Source organism: Stegostoma tigrinum, chromosome 22 (assembly GCF_030684315.1).
Source record: "Stegostoma tigrinum isolate sSteTig4 chromosome 22, sSteTig4.hap1, whole genome shotgun sequence".
NCBI classification, from domain to species: domain Eukaryota; kingdom Metazoa; phylum Chordata; class Chondrichthyes; order Orectolobiformes; family Stegostomatidae; genus Stegostoma; species Stegostoma tigrinum.
This window is the reverse complement of record NC_081375.1, coordinates 10,421,355-10,449,216: the sequence shown is the minus strand read 5'-3', so window position 1 is coordinate 10,449,216 and position 27,862 is coordinate 10,421,355. Positions and strand designations below refer to the sequence as shown.

Sequence of the window (27,862 nt, the reverse complement as noted above, 5' to 3'; positions counted from 1 at the left end):
AACAGCCAGAACAACTAATCTGGGAAATGATTGAGCTAAACGAAAAACCCAAGAACTACAGATACTGGAGATCAGAAACAAAATCAGAAGTTGCTGGAAAAAAATCAGCAGGTCTGGCAGCATCTGTGGAGAGAGAAAGCAGAGTTCACATTTCAGAACCAATGATCCTTCTGGCTGATCCGGCATTCCTCATGTCTACGCTCTTGCCCTTTCCCTGTAACCCTTGATTCCTTAGTGATCAAGAATCTCAGCCTTACAGAAAGAATATCCATCCTCCGATAAGGAGGCCAAAACTGCACAAAATGCTACAGGTGTAGCCTCACTAATGTCTTTGTATAATTGCCACAAGACATCCTTGTTCCTGTACTTGAATCCTTGTTAAGAAGGATAACATACAGTTTGTCTTCTTTACTGCGGGCTGCACCTACATACTTACCTTTCAATGACTGGTACAAGACGACACCCAGGTCTCATTGAACATTCCCCTCACTCAATTAACAATAACTAATTTGCCTTCCAGTTTTGCTACCAAAGTGCATAACCTCATATTTATCCATATTATACTGCATCTGCCATGCATTTGCCAACTCACTCAAACTCCCCCAATCACAATACTCCATCTTTGCATCCTCCTCACAGCTCACCCTTCCCGTCAACAGTGTAGGTTTAATTCCCACACTGGTGCAGGTCAACATGTAGGACTGTCATTCTCAACCCCTTCCTCTCACCTGAGACATGGTGACCCCCAGGTTAACCACCACCTCACCAGTGAGGAGACAGCCTATGGTCCCTGGGACTATGGTAACATTAACCTTATAAAGAATTCTGGTGTCCCTACTAGTTGTCTTTAGAAATTTTGCAGACATTAAATTATAAAGGTTTCAATTTAGAACTTGCAATTGGTTGAGAGCTGTGCGACTCCCACATTGGTGGGAAGTACAGTGATTGCTCTGTATATCAAATGGGAATGGAAAAGAATGACAAATTTAATTCATATAATTCAAAAACGTTGGTTTTTCTTCTCGGAAGCTTAATATAATTTTGACATCTTGCCAGAAAATCCACTAATACAAAATACTTTACAATGAGCCAATCTGGCTTTTTTAAAAATTGGAAGTGACTGATGACTGACAGTCCAGCTGCTGCTCAAGTAAGACAATTGACATATTTTCTGATTTAACACAAAGAATGTTGTTAAAAAGAATTTTGAATCGGCATGTAATCAATTACCAACTCAATGCTTTAATATAAATACGTGTTTTATTTCCCACCCCAATCTAAACACAGTCCCTTGATGCGATGCAAACAGCCCCATTTACTACTGAAGAAAACAGTTGGCTATCATTAAGCTTTTCACAGTATCTACAAAACAGCTAATCAAAAAGATTTTGAAAAAAAAGTCCCTTTTAGTACGAGAACAACAAAAGTTCAGGTGCATAAAAGCAAACATTACTTCAAATTGAACAGCTGCATTAATCTTAAAACACATTATAATGATTAAAGATTTATATAGATTTGTGAAATAACGAACAGCAGACATCTTCTACTGCTTAAGCCAATTCACAGCAGTATGATTAAAACAATGAGCACACAGGGATTTTTCCACCCAAGTAAGATGAAATAAATTGAACATAGGTTGTTGAGATGTTAAGTTTTAAAAGTTCTTTTCAAGATTTATTTTATGGCTTTAAAAAAGTGGGTATTCATGTTCGGATAGAGATTGAGCAAAGAGTTCTTTCTTTAAAAAACCCATTTACTCTGGCTTTCTTGGCACCAAACATAATACAACAATTTAAATGATAAAATGTTTAACAGTAGGCATCAAACACAGTTGCATATTAAAACAGTAAACTTGAGATGCTTTCGCCCAAATTCAGAAATTGTTGAATTCTCATTACAGTCAGCTTGAGGCAGAGGACGACGAAGAGAAGTTCATTCTTGATCAATCAGGAAAATTCGTTGGGGATAGAGATAATGGGAACTGCAGATGCTGGAGAATTCCAAGATAATAAAATGTGAGGCTGGATGAACACAGCAGGCCAAGCAGCATCTCAGGAGCACAAAAGCTGACGTTTCGGGCCTAACCCTTCATCAGAGAGGGGGATGGGGAGAGGGAACAGGAATAAATAGGGAGAGAGGGGGAGGCGGACCGAAGATGGAGAGTAAAGAAGATAGGTGGAGAGAGTATAGGTGGGGAGGTAGGGAGGGGATAGGTCAGTCCAGGGAAGACGGACAGGTCAAGGAGGTGGGATGAGGCCCATGATGGACATGTCACCTAGAGAATGGGAGGGGGAGTGGAAATGGTTTGCGGCTGGGAGGTGCAGTTGTTTGTTGCGAACTGAGCGGAGGTGTTCTGCAAAGCGGTCCCCAAGCCTCCGCTTGGTTTCCCCAATGTAGAGGAAGCCGCACCGGGTACAGTGGATGCAGTATACCACATTGGCAGATGTGCAGGTGAACCTCTGCTTAATGTGGAATGTCATCTTGGGGCCTGGGATAGGGGTGAGGGAGGAGGTGTGGGGACAAGTGTAGCATTTCCTGCGGTTGCAGGGGAAGGTGCCGGGTGTGGTGGGGTTGGAGGGCAGTGTGGAGCGAACAAGGGAGTCACGGAGAGAGTGGTCTCTCCGGAAAGCAGACAGGGGAGGGGATGGAAAAATGTCTTGGGTGGTGGGGTCGGATTGTAAATGGCGGAAGTGTCGGAGGATGATGCGTTGTATCCGGAGGTTGGTAGGGTGGTGTGTGAGAACGAGGGGGATCCTCTTAGGGCGGTTGTGGCGGGGGCGGGGTGTGAGGGATGTGTTGCGGGAAATACGGGAGACGCGGTCAAGGGCGTTCTCGATCACTGTGGGGGGAAAGTTGCGGTCCTTAAAGAACTTGGACATCTGGGATGTGCGGGAGTGGAATGTCTTATCGTGGGAGCAGATGCGGCGGAGGCGGAGGAATTGGGAATAGGGGATGGAATTTTTGCAGGAGGGTGGGTGGGAGGAGGTGTATTCTAGGTAGCTGTGGGAGTCGGTGGGCTTGAAATGGACATCAGTTACAAGCGGGTTGCCATCTCCATGCGGAATGCAGGTGTACAGGGACTGGACGTCCATGGTGAATATGCGGTGGAGATGGCCTTAAGGCCCTCCGCTTCTTCCTGTCCCGCAGGCCCGACCAGTCCCCCTCCACCGACACTCTCATCTGCCTAGCTGAACTCGTCCTCTCACTCAACAACTTCTCTTTTGACTCCTCCCACTTCATACAGACTAAGGGGGTGGCCATGGGCACCTGCATGGGCCCCAGCTATGCCTGCCTCTTTGTAGGTTACGTGGAACAGTCCATCTTCCGCACCTACACAGGCCCCAAACCCCACCTCTTCCTCCGGTACATTGATGACTGTATCGGCACCGCCTCTTGCTCCCCAGAGGAGCTCAAACAGTTCATCCACTTCACCAACAACTTCCACCCCAACCTTCAGTTCACCTGGGCCATCTCCAGCACATCCCTCACCTTTCTAGACCTCTCAGTCTCCATCTCAGGCAACCAGCTTGTAACTGATGTCCATTTCAAGCCCACCGACTCCCACAGCTACCTAGAATACACCTCCTCCCACCCACCCTCCTGCAAAAATTCCATCCCCTATTCCCAATTCCTCCGCCTCCGCCGCATCTGCTCCCACGATAAGACATTCCACTCCCGCACATCCCAGATGTCCAAGTTCTTTAAGGACCGCAACTTTCCCCCCACAGTGATCGAGAACGCCCTTGACCGCGTCTCCCGTATTTCCCGCAACACATCCCTCACACCCCGCCCCCGCCACAACCGCCCTAAGAGGATCCCCCTCGTTCTCACACACCACCCTACCAACCTCCGGATACAACGCATCATCCTCCGACACTTCCGCCATTTACAATCCGACCCCACCACCCAAGACATTTTTCCATCCCCTCCCCTGTCTGCTTTCCGGAGAGACCACTCTCTCCGTGACTCCCTTGTTCGCTCTACACTGCCCTCCAACCGCAGGAAATGCTACACTTGTCCCCACACCTCCTCCCTCACCCCTATCCCAGGCCCCAAGATGACATTCCACATTAAGCAGAGGTTCACCTGCACATCTGCCAATATGGTATACTGCATCCACTGTACCCGGTGCGGCTTCCTCTACATTGGGGAAACCAAGCGGAGGCTTGGGGACCGCTTTGCAGAACACCTCCGCTCAGTTCGCAACAAACAACTGCACCTCCAAGTCGCAAACCATTTCCACTCCCCCTCCCATTCTCTAGATGACATGTCCATCATGGGCCTCCTGCAGTGCCACAATGATGCCACCTGAAGGTTGCAGGAACAGCAACTCATATTCCGCCTGGGAACCCTGCAGCCATATGGTATCAATGTGGACTTCACCAGTTTCAAAATCTCCCCTTCCCCTACTGCATCCCTAAACCAACCTAGTTCGTCCCCTCCCCCCACTGCACCACACAACCAGCCCAGCTCTTCCCCCCCACCCACTGCATCCCAAAACCAATCCAACCTGTCTCTGCCTCCCTAACCGGTTCTTCCCCTCACCCATCCCTTCTCCCACCCACCTACTAACCTCATCCCACCTCCTTGACCTGTCCGTCTTCCCTGGACTGACCTATCCCCTCCCTACCTCCCCACCTATACTCTCTCCACCTATCTTCTTTACTCTCCATCTTCGGTCCGCCTCCCCCTCTCTCCCTATTTATTCCAGTTCCCTCTCCCCATCCCCCTCTCTGATGAAGGGTCTAGGCCCGAAACGTCAGCTTTTGTGCTCCTGAGATGCTGCTTGGCCTGCTGTGTTCATCCAGCCTCACAGGAAAATTCGTTGCTGTTTTTTGCCCACTGAAGCTTTTCAGACACGCTGGACAGGTATCGTGCATTTCTAGTCAAAGCATTACACAATCATTAACGAATAAATGGTTGCACAGAAGCTGCTGTAATCTTCTTTACACACAGGGCATTCTACATCAGATCCTACATGTTCATCTGTTATTTCTACCAGACGAAGTGACTTGATTTTCTCTTTGTTTGCCAGAGATCAGCCAGTATTTTAAGGACCGCAACTGGTTTAGAAGCTGTGTAACGGTGGCTCAGTGGTTAGCACTGCTGCCTCACAGCACCAGGGACCTGGTTCAATTCCAGTCTCAGGCGACTTGCTATGTGGAGTTTGCATTTTCTCCCCTCGTCTGAATGGGCTTCCTTTGGGTGCTACAGTTTCCTCCCGCAGTCCAAGGATGTGCAGGTTAGAAGCATTGACTTTGCTAAATTGCCCAGTGTCAAAGGTGCAAAATGCAGGGTTAGGGTGGGAGTGGGTCTGGGTGGGATGCTCTTTGGAGGTTTGGTGTGGACTCAATGGGTCAAATGGCCTACTTCCACACTGTCAAGATTCTATGATTTTGACAACAACTGCTTCATTTTTTTTTTGCTTAATTTTCTACTGCGAATAAATTTACTATGGTCCAGAATAACAAATTGCGAGAAAAAGATATTTTATTGCAGCTTTTGATCCTGTAATCATCAAGACAATTTTCAAAAATAACAACTCAAGCAGAAAATCAACACTTACGTTGAGGGAAGTGTTAACTGATTGGCAAAGGTGCTGCCATGGAGAATGCATCGCTAATGATAACTGATAGTTAACTGCCAGGCTTGTTTAAACGTTACACCAGACATTTTAACGCTGATTGGTAAGGGCGATGCATTGAGAATTGAACAGCGAATGACTATCAACTCGAGGTGAAACACGTGCTGCTGATGCGTATGTTCTTCCAGCCTGACCTTGACTAAAGGAAGCTACATACATTAATATAGAGGGAGCAGATTGAGAGGTTGACCTAAGTGTGATTGATGGCAGGTGTCACAGAGCGGTTGCAGTTAAATTGCGATAGATGAGTGACAAGGGCCCAAGACAGACGATCATGGCATATTGTGAAAGCAGATCTCTGAACAGGAGCATCTCTGAACAAGAAACATTTACACAAACACACCAGCTGTCCATGAGTCCTAAACAAAGCACATCTGTAATAATCTAAGATATAGTAAATAAAAAGAATAAATACCTGTACCTGCTGAGTTGTGGATGTTGTACCTGGTGCACTCTGTCGCAGAGTTACAGTGGTGGCCCTTGGCTGGAATGAGGTAAAGGTTTGCTGGCTGGAAGTAGTGCCTGATGGAATGATTCCCAGAACTTTTTGCTGCACCTGAACCACACCTATCATAAACAAGGCAGAAAACAAGTAAGGCGATGACAGTTTGCAAGTAACAAAGGCACAAAGTCATAAGCTAGCAAAATACAGAAGTCGCTTCAGTAGATATTGCAGAAACTTAAGCACATGGATGACGTAAACCTACTACTAAAACCTGTCAGCAAGTAGTAGTATGGGAAAGGAACCAGAGAAAAGAATGCCAGAGACTTTGAGGCCAAGGATCGACATTCACCATCCAGAAACACCTAACGTGTGATCGGAAATGCAGCTCTACCACCATGCTGATCAACCGCATAAGCAACCACAGAAATCACATCTAGGGACATGGAAATTCCTAGGTGGACATCTGTACTTGATAACAAGTGACTGCTGTCAACAACTTAACTGATAACTCTACGTGGCAAATTGCTAGAGTCTGTTATGAGGGACAGATTGACAAAGCATTTCAACAAATGGATGATAATCAAAAGGCAAGGACAGGGTATGAAAGCGAAGCATTTGAGAATACAATATTGATGAACGTTATTGATACAGATTTCAGGAAGGCATTCAATAAATTCCGCGAAGCAACTGTTAGCAAATAAAAGAAGTGCATGGATTTGCACTCCCTTATCTTTTGCTCTGGGCACCATCACCATCTGTTCTACTAAGATCACTTAGCCTAACATCTGTGCTGGGGAAACTGATGCCAAGGTTGCAATCAGCAATGGATAACTGGACACCTCAACCATTTTCAGGGAGAGGCAATGACAGGTAGATCATGCTTGACAAACTTAACTTAAGTTTTTGAAGAGGTGACTAAAGTAGTGGACAGGGAAATGTCTATGGATGCCATTTATGTGGCGTTTCAGAAAGCATTTAAGTCCCATGCAAGAGACTGTTAACAAAGGTAGAAGCCCATGGAATTTTCTGCAAATTATCGACATGGCTGGAAACTGATTGAGTGGCAGGCAATAGAAGGTAGGCATAATGGATAGTACTCAAATTAGCAGGATGAGACCAGTGAGATCCCACAAAGAAGTGTGTCAGTGCTTCAAATTATTCATATTATTTACTAATGACTTGGATAATGATATGGAAAGTCATATATGCAAATTTCTTATGGCGAATAGATGAAACTGTGGCAGATAGATTTTTATTGCGAGCAAATGTAAGATTATCCATTTTGGACTGAAAAAGGATAGATCAGGATACTTTCTAGATGGCATGAAGTTAAATACAATGGATGTCCAAAGAGACCTGGAATTCAGGTGCACAGCTTTTTAAAAGTGCCAAGAACAGCTGCAGAAAATAATCAAAGAAGCTAATGGAATGCTGGCCTTTTTATATAAAATACTGGATGCAGATGTTATGCTGCAGCTATACATAATCCTGGAGTATTGAAAGCTGATCGGGCACATCACCGTCAGAAGAATTATACTTGGAAAGTGTACAACACTGGTCTACAAGAATGATACCTGGACTTCAGGGTTAAGTTAATGACATGAGATCATGTAAATTAACCTATTTTCTCCAGAATTTAGCAGGTTAAGAGATGATCTGAATGAAGGCTTCAAAATATTAACAGGAAAAGTCAGGGCAGATAAAGATAAACTACTTTAACTGGTTAGGGATTCTAGAACTAAGGGGCATAATCTAAATATTAGGGCAGCCTGCTGAGGAGAGAAATTAGGAAACAATTCTACACACAAAGCATATTCGAGATTAAGAACTCTCTTCTGCAAATGGCAGTGGATGTTGGATCAATTATTTTATTTTAAATATGAGATACATAAATTCTTTGCTAAGAAAAGATATTAAGGAATATGAGCTAAATGAGTTAGGCTACATATCAGCTGTGATCTCATTGAATGGTGGAATAGCCTCAAGGGGCTGAATGGCCCACTCCTAATACTATGTTCCTGTATTCAAAATGTTGACTCTGTTTCTCTCTTTACAAATAAGGTCAAACCTGCTGAGTTTCTTTAGCATTTTGTCTTCGTAACAGACAGAACACGCATGAGGCACAAGCACCACTTACTGGGCTGCCCGGGAGAGGAATCAAATCCTTTCCAGTTCATTCATTTGATGGGGCATCTAACTGTCATGGAGAAAACGCAAACTTCTCAAGCAAGCCCTCAACCTTTTGAGCTTCCACATTAGAACAAACAATGTTAACATTCAGCACACCAACTGAAATATGGATATTGAACACAAGTGTGTTACGGTGTAACAGTCAACTTTGTTCCTTCTGAAAAGGTACACCACTCTACAGAAATCAGTTTGCACATAAAAATGCAGTTGAATTTATACCAGCCTGAATGAGAGCTATGCCTTACTTGCTTACAAGGGAAGCTTGCACTATATGCAAACAAAATACTCAAGCAGAGCTCTGCTCACATGCCAGTAATCTGATAATCAGTAATCTTGCACTTGCTCTTCCATTTTCTTAATAAGATTCCAAGTTAACCACAGTTGTCACTACAGATCACACCATCCCATTCAGCCCATTGTTGCTGCCTTAAGTCATGAAGTGCCAGCACCTTTTTCCACAGATTCAAAGCTTAATGTACAAATTTTAAATGAGGAGAAAAATGGAAAACACAAAAATGCTACAGACATGTTAAAAATATTGGAGCTCTAGTCACATTCCAGATGATCTCTGGTTTAAAACATGCACTATGGAATAATACTCTCCACCCTACCTCCTTGAGTTGTTGGCACATTGACAGTCAGGATTTTGCTGTTCGCAGTGAGTGGAAGCTTAGCAGTTATCACCTTGCCTGTCATGCTTACTGGACTGCCTGTTATCTGGAACGTCTGACCTGTGGTGGCAACGGTTGAACCTGTGGTGGAAACCGTGCTGGTAACTAGAAGGAAATGGACAAGAGATATAAACAGCATTTAGACTTGCATCATTTGGTGACATCCGAGACTGATACTTGAACAAATCTCAAATGAGCAAAGTCAGTTGCTCAACTTTCACAGTACTAAATCAACACTCAGCTGATATTAATTCAAAGCGTACTTAAATTAAAACTGAGCACAGGCAAGTTATTTACTATAAGAATGTGTTTACATGAGAATAACTTAACCATGAGTGAACAAAAGGCATGTTTTGGTTGATTAGCTATTTTAATATACAGACCAAGCAATTCAAAACATGAAATACGTAATCTTTCAAGAAGTTGGGGTTTAAGTAGAATATTTTCAAGATTTATTTATTTCCAAGGGAAATATTTATGGCTCTCAACATCATGCCAGGTTAGTTGTGTCAAACTGAGTTTGCTACAGTAATACACTGCATCATTAATGACAGCAGAACAAGTACATTGCAAGATATTCCGTGAGACAAAAGGACAACTTCTGACAATAAGTATAAACCTATGAAAGCAGGCAATATTGGATTAGTGATGCATCCTAATCCAACAATAAGCAAAATTAAAACATAAACACTGAAGCCTTACAAGTGTAACTTTAGCCTGTGCTCCCAGTGAAATCATTGGGATGAAGAAAATAAAAATGTGTCACACTGAAAGAAAGAACTTATTTTCTTCCCACCTTTGGGGAGATCTCTGCTTAACGTCACTGCTGAGGTTAGGAACACTGCATACAACTACACATGATCATGCTCATTTATTATTTCTTCTCAAGTATGAATGCATTGGCTGTATCCACAGAGATACATACCTGACCCACTCTGGCCCTGCTTGATCCAGGTAGCAAAACTCTGTTGAAAATTCTTGTTAGGCTGGAATGTTACTGTAGTTGGTGAACCCACTTTTGAGGTAGTAAATACCACCTTTGTTCCTGGGGAGACCTGTCCTGTCAAGGAACCTACCACTAACTTCTGGGGGGTGGCAATAGTGGTAGCTGTGCTGTTGGTTGTTGACACAGTGGAAGAGGAATTTGGAGTGGAAGATAGCTTCTGCTGCTCAAGACGTTTCTGTTAAGGCACAATAAAATTTACAAAAGGTTTTCCACACAGCACCATTGCACATATTTTCACAACATATAAATCAAAAAGAATGCATAGCAATATTCCAGTCTTTGAATGTATTCTCAGAAAAGGTTAACCAATGAGACATACAATGCTCTCATTCACTCTTCTCTCACTCCACATGTGTAAATTAATTACTCTTCACACATAAGAATTGTAAAACATTAATATGCAAAGTCTTAACGCTTACGATAACCAAACAACTATGCTTAAAATAATAATTTTACATAATTAAGAATTTGCAACATTATTTCAGAAACACTGCCGTGATCATGTTAGAATTGAATAATAATATTTCAACATTATTGGTACATGAAAAGCATAACAAGCCACTGGATTAATGATCAAGTTCATGATGAGTCGGGGAGGGAGGGTCAGAATTTTTAAAACACACAATAGAATGGGAGTACTTCAAGCCAAAGTAATACTTGTAGAAAAGCATTAAACTATTTCAGCATCACCACAGAACTCTCTGGATGGAAAGATCTTCCACAAAATAGCATTTAGTAACCTAGAAATTGGTGGTCTACTGATCTGACACAGATAAGATCTTTTGGGCAGAAGGTTTCACAGAGTAGAATCCCTACAGTGTGGAAGTAGGTCATTTGATCCATTGTATCTGTACTGATCCTTCAAAGAACATCTCATCCAAACCTACCCCCTTCTCTAACCAGTAACCCTGCACTTCCCATGACTAATCCACCTCGTCTGCACATCCCTGGACACACAAAGCAATTTAGTACAGCTAATCCACCTAACTTGCACATCTTTGGACTGCGGGAGGAAACCTGAGCACCCAGAGGAAACCCATGCAGACACAGGGAGAATGTGCAAATTCCATACAGACAGTCACCCAAGAATGGAATTAAATCAGGGTCATAACAGTGGTGATCAAGTTTTCTGCAGCTGATTCATTTATGACATCTTCCTCCCAACAACCTTGACAGGAGATATGAAACTACAAAGGGTCACTGGCAGCACTTCATGCTTTTCTTGCAACTCCATGTCAAAGGATGCAAATGTACTGAAACTACACTCTCAGGATTAATGAGCTCAAATATTTACAAAATAAACATGTTAATACATCAAAATACATCTTTCCTTCATCAACCTACAATGTAAGAACAATGAATACTTTTAAAAATAAAAATTAAATTCAATGCACTTTACTGACAGGTGGGATGAGGAAACTTCATGCCTTCCCACCTGTTGAGCAGCCAAGCGCTGCTGCTTAAGCTGGGCCTCCAGTTGGGCCTTGAACTCTTCGGATTTCTTCTGCTCACTAACCTTTGCTTGCTGCTCAGCAGCTTGTGCCTTCTCCTTTTCCACCCTGAAAAACAAGGAAATACATGACCACATGATTCTTCAAGAGTGATGATGACTTAGTGCAAAGAATCAGCTAATGTTATGCTTCTACATTCTAATAATGCAAGCATGAAAAATTCCTCCAACTAAATATTGGAAAGATTGGGTGCAAGTTCACAAGAAATAGATTCAGGATTAACATCCAGCCCTCAAACTAGTCTTCCACTCAATATGATCATGGTTAGTCTCAGGCCTAAAACTCCTCTTTCACACCAGCTCCACAGGGCCAATATTTTAATTATTGTTTATGATGATCAAAACTCCCTACTCTGGACATAGACAGCAGCCATTTCATCAACAAGCATTTGAGGCTGCATGAAATGGTTCACAACATTGGTGTCATTTCACCCAGAGATGAGCTCTTGACACCATATTCATGCCATCACTCAACTTACCCATTTTGTGGCAGGGAGTTCATCACAATAATGATCCTCCCTCCTCAGGCATTTGAATCCAGCCAAACTGAAGCAGTTGCATTTTTAAAAATGTAATTGAGCAAAATTGGCACCGCTAAATAGAGTTTTTGCTAATTCAAACACTCACCGAGTGTCTCCATCATTAGCCACTTCCAAATCAAGTAAAACAAGCCAAACACGGAGTAAAGATCACCCCCACCTCTGAAGCAACTATCTCACAGCCAGACTGCCACCACTAATTTGTATGGAATAGGGCCTATTAGAAACAGGATTCATTCTGTCCAAAGTCAATTCATAAGGAAACTTTACAACCAGAAGACAGAGGTGCAAGGGGTTCCATCCCATCAACTTGGACTTAGTTTAAACTCTACCCTCATTTTGCTACCCAATTTCCCAAAACAAATTATGAATGGCCTCAAGTCCACTTTTCACGTAATGACTAAGTTACAGTTGGGAATGAATTGCCTTAGAGTGTGTGTGGTGGAGACAATTCAATCAAGGCATTCAAAAGTAATTAGGTGGTTATTTTGAAAGGTAAGATATGCAGAGAACTGCCCTCTTAAGGTAATGACTTTCCACAGATTCTCAAACTTATGAGAGTAGAAAGACCTCATCTCTCTCTGAAATGTGTGGCCCCTTATTCTGAAAGATGGAAGATATGCGCACTTTTCCATTCCCATTTTTTGCACCATTTGTTTACAATCAACCTAAAAGCTAACTGCTGAATTATTTTCCCCAAAACCACAATGACTCAAATAGAACAGTGCAAATGAAAACATATCTGAAAAAGTCTTCATGGAAACGTTAATTTCACCTGTTATTCAAGTCAGAGCATGTCCAGTAATTCAAGACAATATCACTTTACAGAGCCATTAGTCTGATACATTTTAATAAGTTAGATTGACATGCCAAAGATCTTCTAGAAATGTCCTCAGCAATGTATATTAGGGGGACTGATATTAAATCAAGCCAGCTTAATTTCAAGTATTTACAAATTCTGTACATGTTGATATTTTTCCTACATCTCCCAAATATTTTTGTTTTACACATCTGAATTTTCAACCCACCATCAATCTCTAAGTATTAGAAATTAGTTGGCATACAAGTGATAACTTTTAAAATATCCTACAACCTTTTGCTTTTTGCTCCCAAGAAACCAGTACGCAAGGAATTGAAACAGCTTTGAATAGGCATAGTAATTATAAAATCATTTTGCACTTAAAATTTCTGGTCCAGTTTTACATTTTGCACCGTTATTTATTGCAGCACATGAAGCATCAGTCTAGAAGCTCTGAGACATTATGCAGGTCTCAAATGTGAAGCTTTTAACTTCATAAATTCACCTTCTACCAATTAAACAGACATACAAGCAAATCTGAAGAAAGTGCAATGTAAATTAATTAGGTTGAAACCAGAGATGGCAGAACTGTCCAGTGAAGGGAAATCAGTGAGTCAATCAAACCATAGTTTCAAGGGGTGAATGCAGATCAATTTTAAATATACAAAATGCCAACATGGCTGGACAGACCAAATGCAGGGAGGATGCTCCTGGGTGGGAAGGTGGAGCAAGGGGTCACAGTTGCAGGATGCAGCGTTGGTCATTTAGTTCTTAGATAAAGAAAAATGTTTCTTCGCTCAAAGGGTAGTAAGCCACATATGGCTGTGAAGATCAAGACACTACATATATTCAAGAAATATTTTTAGATGTTAAAGTCATTAAGATATATCAAAAGAAAGTGGGAATTATGGAACTGAGGTGGAGGAGCAGCCATGATCATATGGAATGGCAGGGCTGGCTGAATGGCATACTCCTAGTTTCTACACCAATTAATAATAACATCTCTGCTCGGCTCACGACACATGAAATTTAATCATTTTGAAGATAATGAAAATAAACTATTGACTAATGGAGATCTGTTAAAAGCTAAAATTATTTGATATTGTGCACTGAATAAAAAAATGGATATGGGCCAAATCTGTTCTACCTCTCTGCAAAACTGCGAATTTCCCATAAATCCAGCTCTTCCTCTGGAACCCAGGTCTCAATTATTACAGGACCAGTCTGCTTTGGGGCCTCAATCTTCTTTGGCCGTAACGCACTAGATCGAAGACCTTTCCTCTGTGGTGTTGGAGTTTCTTTAAAATGGAAAGCAAAAGAAAGGATAAAAAAAATTGAACAGTTAACCAATTTACAACTTCTATTTAATCAAAACAATTCATGATTTCTAGCTGACACAGACGCTCTTTTATTGCATGCAACTTGTCCCTTGGGGCAAGATTGACTTGGCCCAAAGTAAACAAACTGAAAAAGACAATTTCATCTAGTGGCCCAGCTAAGACCCTTTAAAATGCAATAAAGAGAGACTACAACAGTTAAGATTTCAATCAAGGTTATGATTCAAAAATTTGATTCTTGCAACTTAGCACTTAAGCTAGACCAAATTGCTGTACACCCTCAGTAACCTGATTACTTTAGAAATTCACAATGGAAGGTAAAACTGGCCATTTTACAAGAGAGGAAAAAGGGTTGCGGGGAGCAATTTAAAAGGACGGAAAATCTACCCAGTATGATAACACGAAAAACAATATTAATTTATAGGTAGGAGACAGTTAGTCTGGTCTCTGCAGAAATGTACATACTCTAAGAAAAAAAACTTGTGATTGAAGCAGAAAAGCAGCTCAATGTGCCTGATGTAGCTGTATTACACAGATCCAAATACAAGCTCCGTATGATTGGATGCCAATAGTCAAAGCTTTAGAAAGGGTAAGAAAACCTGGACAGGAGGTAAAATAATTTTGATAAAATATACAGAAACAGGGCCAGAAAGATGGGACTTCAAAAGGGCATAGAAGCAATGGGACGATACGGAAAAGAAAACCTCAAAGTCATACTTGGGTATTGTGAAGTATACAGAAAAAATTGCGGTCAGAAAGCATTGGTTACAATCAGGAACTTTAGTTTTCACAAGCTGGAAGAAACAAAAAAGCGTTTGAGGTAATATATTTCTTGAAACAGGCTATGTTAAGTTTAGTGATAATTAACAAATCAGAATTGGTTAGCACATTGAGGGCGAAAGAACATCTTGCAGACAATGACAATATGACGATTGACTTTAATATCAGATTTAAGGGAAAGTCTTAATCCAAACTATAAGTCTAAGTCTAAGAAAAACATACTTTAAAGGAATGAGAACTGGTTTCTGCAGGAAGATTAGTAGAGAACTGGCAAAACAGTGACACACTGAATATGCTGGATAACAAAGTGTGGGGCTGGATGAACACAGCAGGCCAAGCAGCGTCTTAGGGGCACAAAAGTTGACGTTTCGGGCCTAGACCCTTCATCAGAAAAACTTTTCTGATGAAGGGTCTAGGCCCAAAACATCAACTTTTGTGCTCCGAAGATGCTGCTTGGCTTGTGTTCATCCAGCCACACACTTTGTTATCTTGGATTCTCCAGCATCTGTAGTTCCCATTATCTCTGATCACACTGAATATGCTGTATGTTTTTGAGAAGAGCTATACCTTTAGGAGTTTCAGGGACACCAATAGGACAGATAATCTTTCGAATGCAGTATTCTGACCGGATTCCATATGGACCAACATCTCTTCGCTTAATAATTTCAGTAGTAGTGATATCAGTTTCTGTAGTTTCTGCGAAGTTATAACAAAGATGAATTTATCCTTTATTTTTATCACTGTCTATACACTGTCAGATCTGCATTTATTAAGCTAGCAAGAATTAAGAATTTTAAGTGGTTAAAAAAACACAAATGCATCCAAAATACATTGTCTATATAAATGTTTTTGTGTAATTAGCTGGTTATTACAACAATACGAAAGCTTACCAAGTCAAGTGGACAGAGAAAACATGAAAGGGAACGAATGTTTGACAAGACAGAGGCTTTTGAAGCTGTCACTGGATTAATGAGGTAGAAAATCAGTTGAAGTGGTGTATTTGGATTTTGTCAAGGTTTCTGATAAAGTCCCACAAAGCAGGTGAAGTAATAAAATTAGAGCACACAGGATTGAGGGTAATACACTAGCATGTACTAAGGACTGGGTAACAGACAAAGCAGAGAATAGAAACAATTGGGTCATTCTCAGGTTGGAAGACCGTAACCAATGGGGCACTACAAGAATCAATGCTTAGCCTTCAGCTATTCTCTATCTATGTCAATAATATTAATGCAGGGAGTCAATTCGAACATTTCCGCGTGTGCAGGTGATATAACATTTGGGAGGAATGTGAAAGAACGATGCAGAGAGGCTTCAATGGGATTTAAAACAGGCTGAATAAGTGGGCAAGAACACGGTGGATGGAATACAATGTGGATAAGTGAGAGATTATTCACTTTAACAGAAGGAACAAAGGTGCAGAGTATTTCTTAAACAGTGAGACATTGGAATGCATGGATGCCCACAGGGATCCAGGTATCCTTGTTCATAAATAACGCTGATTAGCAGGCAAGGAGGGACCCCCTCTCATGGTGCAGTGGTAGTGTTCGCTACCCTTGGACTGAGAGATATGGGTTCAAGTCCTACCTGCACCAGAGGTGTGTACTGACATCTCTGAATAGGTTGTTTCGGAAAGACAGGTTAAAGAAATAAAAATTAGCATGCAAGTGGAGCAAACATTTCAGAAAGCAAATGTTAGGTTTTATTTCAAGAATTTGAGTGCAGAAGCAAAGAACTCTTGGTTCAATCGTATGGAACACTGGTTAGACTAAACCTTAAAGTATGGTGTACCGTTCCAGTCTCTCTATCTCAGGAAGCATATACTTGCCTTAGACAGAGTACAGCAAAGGTTAACTAGACTGATTCCTGGGATGGTGGAACTGTCCTGTGACAACAGATTGAGAAGATCGGGCCTGTCGAGAATTGATCTCATTGAAACTTTAAAAAATCTTAAAGGGACAGACAGATTAAATACAGTAAGGGTATTTCCCTGATACCAGAGTCAAGAACTAAGGGACGCCCTCTTAGAGTGAAAAACAAGATGGAGAGGAGCTTGATGAAATTCTCTACCCGAGAGGCCTGAAGAATTTCAGTTGTTAATTAAGTTTGAGACAGAGACTGTTAGATTCCTAGTTACTAATGACAAAGGACTGGCAATGGATATGGCATAAGGCAGATGATCAACTAAGGTCAGCATGGCAGAGCAAGCTTGAGAAGTTAAATGGCCTATTCTAGTTCTTATATTTCTTTGAAAATTGGCCTGGATTTAAATATAGATGGGACTGATATTTTCATCAAAGTCAAGTCCAATACCTGTTTCTTCCCTTGTTCTTGGGTATAATGGATAATACTGTGCCATTTGGCCATGACTCCGGTATTAATTTATCTTGTGAATATTGCAAAGACGCTGGACTCTAGAAGTCCCATGGCCAAGCCTCCCAGCACCCGGATAAAAATATTTATTAACAGGTGTAATTTCTGCTAGAACTACTTTCTATTTACTGACTAGAAGCCAGGAATTCCCAGGAGTCACACAGCCCAATTATTGTCCACATTTAAGTTAAATTTCATAAATCACAAGACTGAAGTTGGCATCTTCTTGATTTGAAGAGTTTTGATCCCAATTCATATAATGCAGTTATACTTGAATTTATTGAAGATGTCAAAGTCAGTATTTTTGATATATTTCAGTTCCATTAATTTTTTAAGAGGCAAATTAAATTTTGAAAGAGGCAAACATAATTAATTCTGCCCACCTCAGTGGCAAGTTGCTTTACTAAAATTACCCAAGGCACTAGTCAGACGGCAGCTGTAACAGTTTTAGTCCCCTTTTCTAAGGAAAAGCATACTAGCATTGCAAGCAGGCAGAGAAGGTTCACGAGGTAGATTCCTGATATGGAAGTATTTGAGGGAGGTTAAACCTGATCAACTTTGATCTCCCAGAATGACAGGCAGACACAAATGGTTTACTTTGCTCCTATGCCTAAGTGCTACTAATATTCTCCTTGAGGTCACCCTGTACAATCTGAATTCCACGGAATTTGTCACATTTGGGGCTCATACACTGCTTTCATGAAGATTCCACTACTTATGAATGGGATTGTATATTTATTTGCAGATGTGCTGAAAGGTACTTATACAAATGAAAATTCTCTTTATTATTGCAAATCACTTTTTCACTTTTTTTTCAAAAAACTAAAGAGCAACTATATAATGTAAACTTGCTTTGTTCTGAAAAGCTTTGGATATTTTTATTTGGAGGTATCTAACAGCATAGTACAAAATCTCATCTAGCTGCAAATCCTCTTCACACAAAGGTCTCCAAAATGCAACATCTAAATCACAGTCTCAGATGTTTTAGAGTCTATCATACCTGTACGTGCAGTGGTGACTCCTGATGGCGGTTTAACTGCCATGTCATCCCATCGTAAGCATGCCCATAATAACCGCAACATAAGGCTGACGCCAGCTAAGGATTTCACAGTTTGCAGTCGATATCTAGGCAAAAAAGATATTGGTGTAACATGCCATTAATTATTAACAAAAACATTCTTTATGGAAACTCTAAAGATCATGTTGCAAATTATAACATGCTTAATATCAAATTTATGCTTCATGCCAAAGTGGTCTACCATATAAATTTTCCCAGTCTGCTATCAATTTCAAGGTCCTACTCATTTTGTCCTTCAAAAGGCAAGTTAGAAAAACTGTAAAGCATTTTGCCAAACAACAGATAAAGATGAAGAAAACCAAAACAGTGAAAATTTAAAACTATAAACTTGCTATGTGCTTTAGATAATTTGTCTTATGGCAAAACAAAACCAAAATGGTAGCAGCCTCCATATAATTGTATTTCAAATGCTTCGGGCTTATCTAATTCAAGTCTCAAAAATAATGCATTGATTTAGGGAATGTCTACTTTCAACTGATTCCGGCACTACGTCCAAATGTGCAGGATTTAATTTTCATATAGACTGGACACATGAAGTTGGCAGAAGTGGTATGGAGAACAAGTTCACAGAACATATTAGTGACTGTTTCTGTAGAACTATGCGTCATGGAGCCAACCAGGGAAGAGGCTATTTAAGATCATGCCTTGTAAAAGAACACAGTGCTTTTGCAATTTAAAAAAATCTCTGCGGATAAGTGAAAAACAGTAGATTTTCACATTAAGTCTGAAAGGGATACATTCATGCAAGTTCTAAACTACAGTATGAAACTTAGCCAATTACAAAACTATAAGGCTCAAAATGCTCAAGATAAATTGAAAAAGTGAAATGAAAGGTATGACTGAGATAGCCCATGGTGAACTTTGAAAGAAACCATGAAACTATTGAAACTAATAACTCGGAGGCCATTTAGCCCTATCATGGCAATGGTGGTTGTCAAGTAGCCATCAAACATAATCCCACTTTCAAGCTGCTGACCCACAGACTTGTGGGTTATGACTTGAAGTAACTTTTAAATTTCTGCAAGGCTTCTTTCCATCAGTCGCTCAGGCAGTAAATTCCGGATCCCTACCATTATCAGGGTAGGAGATGGCCCAGTGGTATTATTGCTAGACTATTAATCCGGAAACCCAGCTAACGTTCTGGGGATCCGGATTCAAATCCCACCACGGCAGATGGAATTTGAATTCAAAAATTAGAAAAAAAAAAGTCTGGAATTAACAATCTACTGATCACCATGAAACCATTGCCAATTGTCAGAAAAACCCATCTCGTTCACCAAAATCTGCCATCCCTTACCTGGTCTGGCCTACATGTGGCTCCAGACCCACAGCAATGTGGGTGACTCTCAACTGCCCTCTGAAATGGCCGAACATGCCACTCAGTTGTACAAATCGCTACAAAGTGTCAAATAAAGGAATCCGGATGGATCACTTGGCATTAACCGAGGCACCGGAAAAGACAAAGGCATAAACAGCCCTGTCGACCCTGCAAAATTCTCCTAACATCTGGGGGTTAGTGCCAAAATTGAGACAGCAGAGGTGGCAGCACAGTGGTATATAGTCAGAAAGGGTGTTGCTCTTGAAGTCCTCAACATTGAATACAGACCCCATGAAGTCTTATGGTTTCAGGTTAAACATGGGTAAGGAAAGCTCCTGCTGATTACCACATACTGTCCCCTTCCTCGGCTGATGACTCACTACTCCTCAATGTTGAGCAACACTTAGAAGAAGCACCGAGGATGGCAAAGGCACAAAATATACTCTGGATGGGGATTTCAATGTCCACCACCAACAGTGGCTTGGCAGCAGTACTACTGATCAAGCTGGTTGGATCCTAAAGGACAGAGCTGCTAGGCTGGGTTCGCGGCAGGTGGTGAGGGAACCAAGACATGGGAAAAACGTCCCTGACCTCATCCTTATTCATCTGTCAGCTGCAGTTACATCAGTCCATGACAATATTGGTAAGAGTGACCATCGCACAGTCCTTGTGGAGACTAAGTCCCGCCTTCACATTAAGAATAATTCCCATCATCTTGCGTGGCACTATCACCATGCTAAACGGGACAGACTTCACATGGATTTAGCAACTCAAGACTGGACATCCATGAGACACTGTAGGCCATCAGGAACAGAATTGTACTCCAGCACAATCTGTAACCTCATGGCCTAACATATCTCCCACTCAACCATTACCATCAAGCCAGGGGATCAAAGCTGTTTCAATGGAAAGTGCAGGAGGGCACGCCAGGAGCAGCACCAGGCATTCCTGAAGGTGAGGTATCAACCTGGTGAAGCCACCAAACAGGACTACTTTCACACCAAATAGCAAATGCAACAAGTGATAGACAGGGCTAAGCAAACCAATAGGTCAGGCCTCAGATCTGCATCCCTGCCACATCCAGTCGTGAATGGCGGTGGGCAATTAAACAACAACTCATTGGAGGAGGCTGCTTCACAAATATCCCCATCCACAATGATGGAAGAGCGCAGCACGTCAGTGATAAGGATGAAGCATTTGCAGCAGTCTTCAGCCAGAAGTGCTGAGTGAATGATCCATCTCGGGCTCCTCCAGTGGTCCCACCATTACAGATTCAAGTCTTCAGCCAATTTGATTCACCCCACAAGATATTAAGACATTGTTGGAGGCACTGGATAGTTCAAAGGCTACGGGCCCTGAGAACATTCTGGCAATAGGACTGAAGACTTGTGCTCCAGAATTTGCTGTTCCTCTAGCCAAGCTGTTCCAGTGCAGTTACAACACTGGCATCTACCCAGCAATGTGGAAAATTGCATAAGTATGTCCTGTACATGAAAAGCAGGAAATCCAACCCAGCCAATTACCATCCCGTCAGCCTACCATCAGTAAAGTGATGTAAGGTGTCATCAGTGCTATCAAGCAGCACCTGCTCAGTGACGCCCAGTTTGGGTTTCACCAGGGCCACTCAGCTCCTGACCTCATTACAGCCTTGGTTCAAACATGGACAACAGAGCTGAATTCCAGAGGAGAGGCAAGTGTGACAGCCCTTGATATCAAGGCTGCATTTAACCAAGCATGGCATCAAGGAGCCCTAGCAAAACTGGAATCAACGGGGATCAGGGAACAAACTCTCTGATGGTTGGAGTCTTACATGACACATAGGAAGATGGTTGTGGTTGCTGGAGGTCAATCATCTCAGCTTCAGGACATCTCTGCTGGAGTTCCTCAAGGTAGCGTCCTTGGCCCAACCAACTTCAGCAGCTTCCCTCCATCGTAAGGTCAGAAGTGGGGATGTCCGCCAACGATTGCACAATGTTCAGCACCATTTATGACTCCTCAGATACTGAAGCAGTCCATGTTCAAATGCAACAAAATCTGGACAATATCCAAGCTTGGGCTGACAAGTAGCAAGGGACACTCGCGCCACACAATGGCCAGGCTATGACTATCACCAATTTTAAAAAAACAATCTAACTATCGTCCCTTGACGTTCAATGGTGCAACCATCACTGAATCCCCCACTATCAACATCTTGGGGTGATCATTGACCAGAAACTCAACTGGTCTCATCACAAACATAGTGGCAATAAGAGCAAGCCAGAAACCAGGAATACTGGGGCTAGTAACTAACCTCCTAACTAATCAAAGCTTGTCCACCATCCACAAGACACAAGTCAGGAGTTTGATAGAACACATCCCACTTGCTGGATAAGTGCAGCCCCAACAAAACTCAAGAAGCTTGACACCATCCAGGACAAAGCAGCCCGCTTGATTGACACCACATTCACAAACATCCATTCCCTTCATCACCAATGCTCAGTAGCAGCAGTGTGTACTATCGACAAGATGCACTGCAGAAATTCACTGAAAATTCTCAAGACATTTCCATCCAGAAGGACAAGGGCAGCAGACATGTGGGAACACCACCACCTTCAAGTTCTCCTCCAGTCACTCAACATTCTGATTTGGAAATATATCGCCATTCCTTCACTGTTGCTGGGTCAAATGCTGGAATTCCCTCTGTAATAACATTGTGGATCACCCCACAGCAGAAGGACTGCAGTGGTTCAAGAAGGAAGCTCACCATCACCTTCACAAGGGCAATTAGGAATGGGCAAGAAATGCAAGCCAGCCAGCGACACCCACATCCTACAAAAATTAATAGAAAAAACAAAATCTGGCCAAATAATTTTTCCCACTTACCCTAAATCTGTGGATTCCTGAGCCTTAGCGATTATAGGAATAATTTTGTACAGTTTCCTTAGATTCCTGCTCAGCCCCTATGTGGTATTCATGCCACCCCAGTCCATCTGATCTGCCCTCAAAACTAAATATCTCCAGTCTAGGCAACATCTTCATGGAACTCCTCCACGCTCTTCCTAATGATTTGCTTCTTTCTTATAGTGTGGCAATCATTGGTATTCGGTACTTAGCGGTCCTCAAGTGTTTCATGCTTCAAAGACTGCAACTCTCACATCTCTCATGTTTGTGTCTCAGTTCCTTTTAATGAATATCCTGTATGCCTTTTCAATCAATGTATCTATCCATCCAAACAAAAAACAAACAACTGTTGATGATGGAAACTTGAAACAAAAACAGAACTAGCTCGAGAAACTCAGCAGGTCTGGCGGCATCTGTGGAGAGAAAGCAAAGCCAACGTTTCAGATCCAGTGACGCTTCTTCAGAATACTATCAATCTGTTTAGTCATTTTCAGGATTCTGAGCACGTATGTTCTTCTTTTGCTCATAACTCAGTTTCTGATAATTGTGCATTTACTTGGCTTGTTAGCCTTCCTCAAAGGCTTTAAAATATTCCATAATTCACAATCAGTATGCTTTCCACTGAGAACTGAAAACTATGGGGCAAAGAAAGTGTTCTGCCCACAGCTAATTTAAAATGTTAAGCACAGCACAGCACAAAAGGATTTTGTTGCTGACATTTTATTAATGTTACAAATAATTTTGTTATCACCATGAGTAGTAAATTTGAAGATTATAAATCAAAAGATAAAGTAAAATACTGGAATAAACCATGAAGAAATACTGAAACAAGACTGTACAAGCTTTTACACGTATAAAAATGAGGATAGTAAAGGTAAAATCAGTTCCCTTAACGCTGCAGTAGGGCATTAATAATACCAAAAATTATCAGAGACATTAAACAAACAACACATCTGCCTTCACAGTTGAACACCAGAAATAAATGAGTACCAAGATCTAATGCAAGTGAAGATATCAGATCAGTATGAGTAACAAACAAGTACAGGAGAAAACGGGTCTTAGTGAGGAAAGAAAAAACAAGAGGAAAAAGAAAATCTTTAAATCAATCTGTTCAGACACTAAAAATCTAACTTTCAGTGTTACATTAACAATTACTTAAAACCAATTCCTTCTCTCAACATCCTTGCTGAAAAGAATTCTCAAATTCTAACAAGCCTTTGTGTGAAGTTCTTCTTAATTTCATTCTCAAACATGTCCATTCCAATATTTTGAAAATGCCTTCCAGTCTTGGGTACTCCAACTAACAGGGACAGGATAGACACAGAGAAACTATTTGTTCCCCTTAATATCTTGAAAACTGTGATAGAACTACCCATCAAATGGCTACTTCCAAGGAGGTACAACCTCAGTTTATATAATCTCAACACAGAATTTAAAATTTGGAATCCAAGTATTTGAAAATAGCCAAAGGAGTAGGCCATTTGTCCCTGGTGTTTTTCTGACCATACACCAAAATCATGGCTAACCAGTCTCAGATTCATTTTCCTGTTTTCACCACCTTCCAAACCCTAGCCCAGTCACCTGAAAACCACCCATCAAAGAGAACTCTGAATCAATTTAAAGACCCAGCCTCCACTACCTTTCGGTGAAGAAAATTTCACGCTTTAATAACTCTTGGAAAGAAAGCAAGAATTCTCATCTGTCTCAAAAGGGAGACCCCTTATTCTTAAGCCGTATCCCATGACCCCACAAGAGGGGCATCCCGATATCCACTTTATATGATCCCTTCAAGATCCTTTATTATATGTTTCTCGATATAGACCTAACCTGTTCAACTTTTCATGATAAGAGAAGCCCTTTATCACAGCAATGAGTTGAGTGAACCTTCTCAGAACTGTTTCTAAACCAACTGCCTTTGTTTTCCAGGATCTTTGTCCCCTCAACAACTTTCTTTCCTATCTATCTTGGTGTGAGAATATGTGATCATCAGCAAATTTAGCTCCCATTGATTTAGCAATCACATCCAAATGAATTCTATCGACTGACCCAGCACTGATTCCATTCTACTAGTTACTCCTTGATAACCCAAAAAGTACCGATTTATCCTTACATTCTGTTTCCAAGTCTTTATCCACACAAATATGTTACTCCTACATCATGTGTTCTTATCTTGTGCAGCAATGTTTGATGTGGCACCTTATCAAATACCTCTCTAAATCCAAAACAAATCAGGTATAGTGAAAATGGCTTTGCGCAAGGGAAATAGTGTTTGACTAATTAATTAGAGTTCTTTGAGAAAGCAACATAGATACAAAGGAACCTGCAGATATGGTGCACTTGTATTTCAAGTGACATTTCACAAAATGCCACATTAAAGGTTATTACACTAAGAGCTCATATAATGTAGGGGGTGACATATGAACGTGGATAAGGGATGGGTTATTTATCAGCAAACAGTTGGCACAAATTGTTAATTTTTGGATTGGCAAGCTATGGTGAACGGAGTGTAATGGGAATCAGTGTTGCAGCCGAAACCATTTGCAATTGATATCAATAGCTTGGATGATGGGAATGAATGTATTTCCTTGTGACAACAGGATAGGTAGGGAAGTTGTGAGGGGGACACAAGGACTCTGCAAAAGCATAGAATATAGAACATTACAGTGCAGTACAGGCCCTTCAGCCCTCAATGCTGTGCCGACCTGTGAAACCAATCTGAAGCCCATCTCACCTACACTATTGTTATCATCCATATGTTTATCCAATGACCATTTAAATGCCCTTAGAGTTGTCGAGTTTATTACTGCTGCAAAAGCGTACAGGTAGGTTAAGTGAATGGACAGTAAATTCAGGTAGATAAGTTAGGTGTGGGGGCCAAAAAAATTTCTTAAAAAAAAATCAACAAACGAGGAATAAAAAAGGGCAAACGTGAGCTCATCCACTTTGACAGGAAGAACAAGCTGAATGTTATTTAAATGGCAAGCATTGCCAAACTCCACAGTTCAGGAGGAACCTGGGGTCATGGTACTTGAATCAAAAAAAAATTAACATTCAAGTGATTACGAAAGCAAATAGAATGTATACCACCATCTACACCTCACAGACAAGTCAAACACTTGTTCAAATATCTTTTTCCCTAATGTTATTTGATTGACTGAGAGTGGAATATTAAGCAAGGAAGGATGTTTGCTACAGTTGTACAGAGCACTGATGACAATACTGAGAGTATTATACGTTGTTTTGATCTCCCTATTTAGGGATATAATTACATGAGAATCATTTCAGAAGAGGTTCACTCGACTGATTCTTGCACTTGTTGAGGGGTGAAGGCTCTCTTATAAAGGAGATATTTGGATGACTGGACCCATATCCATTTGAAATTCGCAGAATGAGAAACAATCCTATTGAAACATTCAAGATCCTGAAGATATTTCACAGCAAGGACGCTGAAAGGATGTTTCTCCTTGTGGGAAAGACAAGAACTATAGGATAGTTTCAAAATAAGGAATCTCAAATTTAAGACAAAGACGATGAGATTCTTTTTTCATGTAGCTGTGAAACATTATTCCCTAGAGTGTGGTGCCAGCAGTGTCACTGAATGCTTTCAAGATACTGGTAGATTCCTGTCTAACAAAGGAGTCAACAGGCATTAGGATAGATAGGAGAGATGTAGTTGGGTCACAACTAGATCAGGTATGATCTTTCACCTGACAATGGGTCATTATCTCTGAAATACTTAGATATGGTAAACTTTTTAAGACAGATGAAGGTTTTCTGCCTAAAATATAAAAGGGGCATACAAGCTGAAGATCGCTGGGTGTGTAAATTGGGCGTGATGCGAGGTATAGAAAAACAGTTCCAAATGCAAGACATATGTTTTTCCCTGTCAAGGAATACAGAAGAGGAGTTTAAAAAACAACTGCAAACCAGCTCTGTGCGTTAGTCTGGTGTTCTACTTGTATGAAGGTTTATGGGTGCTACGGAGGTCACAGTTGAAGAACATCCACTAGACACCCTTGCACTTGTGTGTACAAGAAAGTTTGTTTTTCTCTCTCACACTCTGATTACTGCAAGCAATTCACAAGTCATCAAAGTCACAACTGAAAAACAAAAAGTGACAATTGCCTTTGGCTTGTAAAATCCAGAATCTATAGTCCAAATGTTCAACAGCCGAGATCAGTGCTATGGCAACAACTCAACTGACAGTCCACAACATTTCACCACCTACACCTCACAGACAAGCCAAACACTTGTTCAAGTATCTTTTTTCCGATGTTATGCATTTTCTCACTTTAAATTTGTGTTTACAAATGGTGCATTTTCATTCTTTTCCCTCATGTTTTGTAAACTGTACAAGTAGAATATTATTCTCATTTACCAAACAACCAAATGTGTGTCAATATGGACCTGAAGTAATACGCCAGAGCTTCAGGAAGCATAATTAGATATCCTGCCAGCAGGACAAAGAACAATTGAAACAATGAATCAGTCAGAAATGAAGCTCATAAATGCGCAAAAACTATGAGCAGAAAACACAATCAAATCTTTGCATCAGGTGCCAAAAGGAATGTTTGCTTCAAGGACAATTTTCAGAGAGTATTATTGCACAATTGCTTCTTTTCATTACTAAAAAATGACTGATCTAAACACAGATAACCCATTAACTTACACAATTGAAAACCTTTGCAGATTTCTTAATAACACAGCATGGGGCATTGTAGTAAAGTGGGGAATCATGTACATGTGAAGGACCTGTACAACTCATGAGATGGTTTCATACATGTCAAGGCAACTCCCTTGATGGCTGAAGCTGTTAAATTAATTAGTAGCAGAAACAGCAAAGATTTTGGTTTAACCTTTTAATTGATCCTGTGTTAGCTGATCTCAGCGAGGGTGGATGCACATGCAGTAACATTAGCCTTGGAGCCATGGGAGGAAGGAGGGAAAAATAAGTTTTATACTTTAGCTGAAAGCACAGCTAAGAGTATGCAGTGATAGGATCAAGTTTAGTTAGTAAGTAATTATCCATAGTCCAAAAAGCACAATTGCTAAGTACACCCAAAACAGACATCAATAGGTCTTTGGATACCAAGGTAATCAAGGGCTGAGGATAAGGTGAGCAATGGATTGAGGTAAGCCATCAACCAAGAGGTTAATAAGTCCTGGAGCAGGTTTGCAACATCGAATGGCTTGCTCTTGCTCCTGATTTTTAGGTTCTTGCATTCTAATACAGACTCCAAGATTCATTTGGTTACCAGCTTTCACTATTTGAGAACACACCTCAGAAGTGGA

General features: G+C 41.1%; 1 protein-coding gene across 13 annotated transcripts in view; it reads right to left on the bottom strand.

The window, feature by feature from the left end:
- The window catches only part of bptf (bromodomain PHD finger transcription factor), a 153,068-nt gene that overhangs the window by 43,925 nt on the left and 81,281 nt on the right, over window positions 1-27,862 (bottom strand). For 8 of the 13 annotated variants that reach the window (XM_059653625.1, XM_059653630.1, XM_059653626.1 and 5 more), the window contains 7 exons: window positions 18,295-18,419; window positions 15,489-15,617; window positions 13,952-14,102; window positions 11,392-11,515; window positions 9,876-10,131; window positions 8,891-9,055; window positions 6,060-6,211 (listed from right to left, as the gene is read on the bottom strand). In XM_059653625.1, coding sequence (XP_059509608.1) covers window positions 6,060-6,211; window positions 8,891-9,055; window positions 9,876-10,131; window positions 11,392-11,515; window positions 13,952-14,102; window positions 15,489-15,617; window positions 18,295-18,419 — 1,102 coding nt within the window. The remainder of the gene's footprint in view (window positions 1-6,059; window positions 6,212-8,890; window positions 9,056-9,875; window positions 10,132-11,391; window positions 11,516-13,951; window positions 14,103-15,488; window positions 15,618-18,294; window positions 18,420-27,862) is intronic. The other 5 variants (XM_059653627.1, XM_059653636.1, XM_059653628.1 and 2 more) reach the window with 3 other exon arrangements.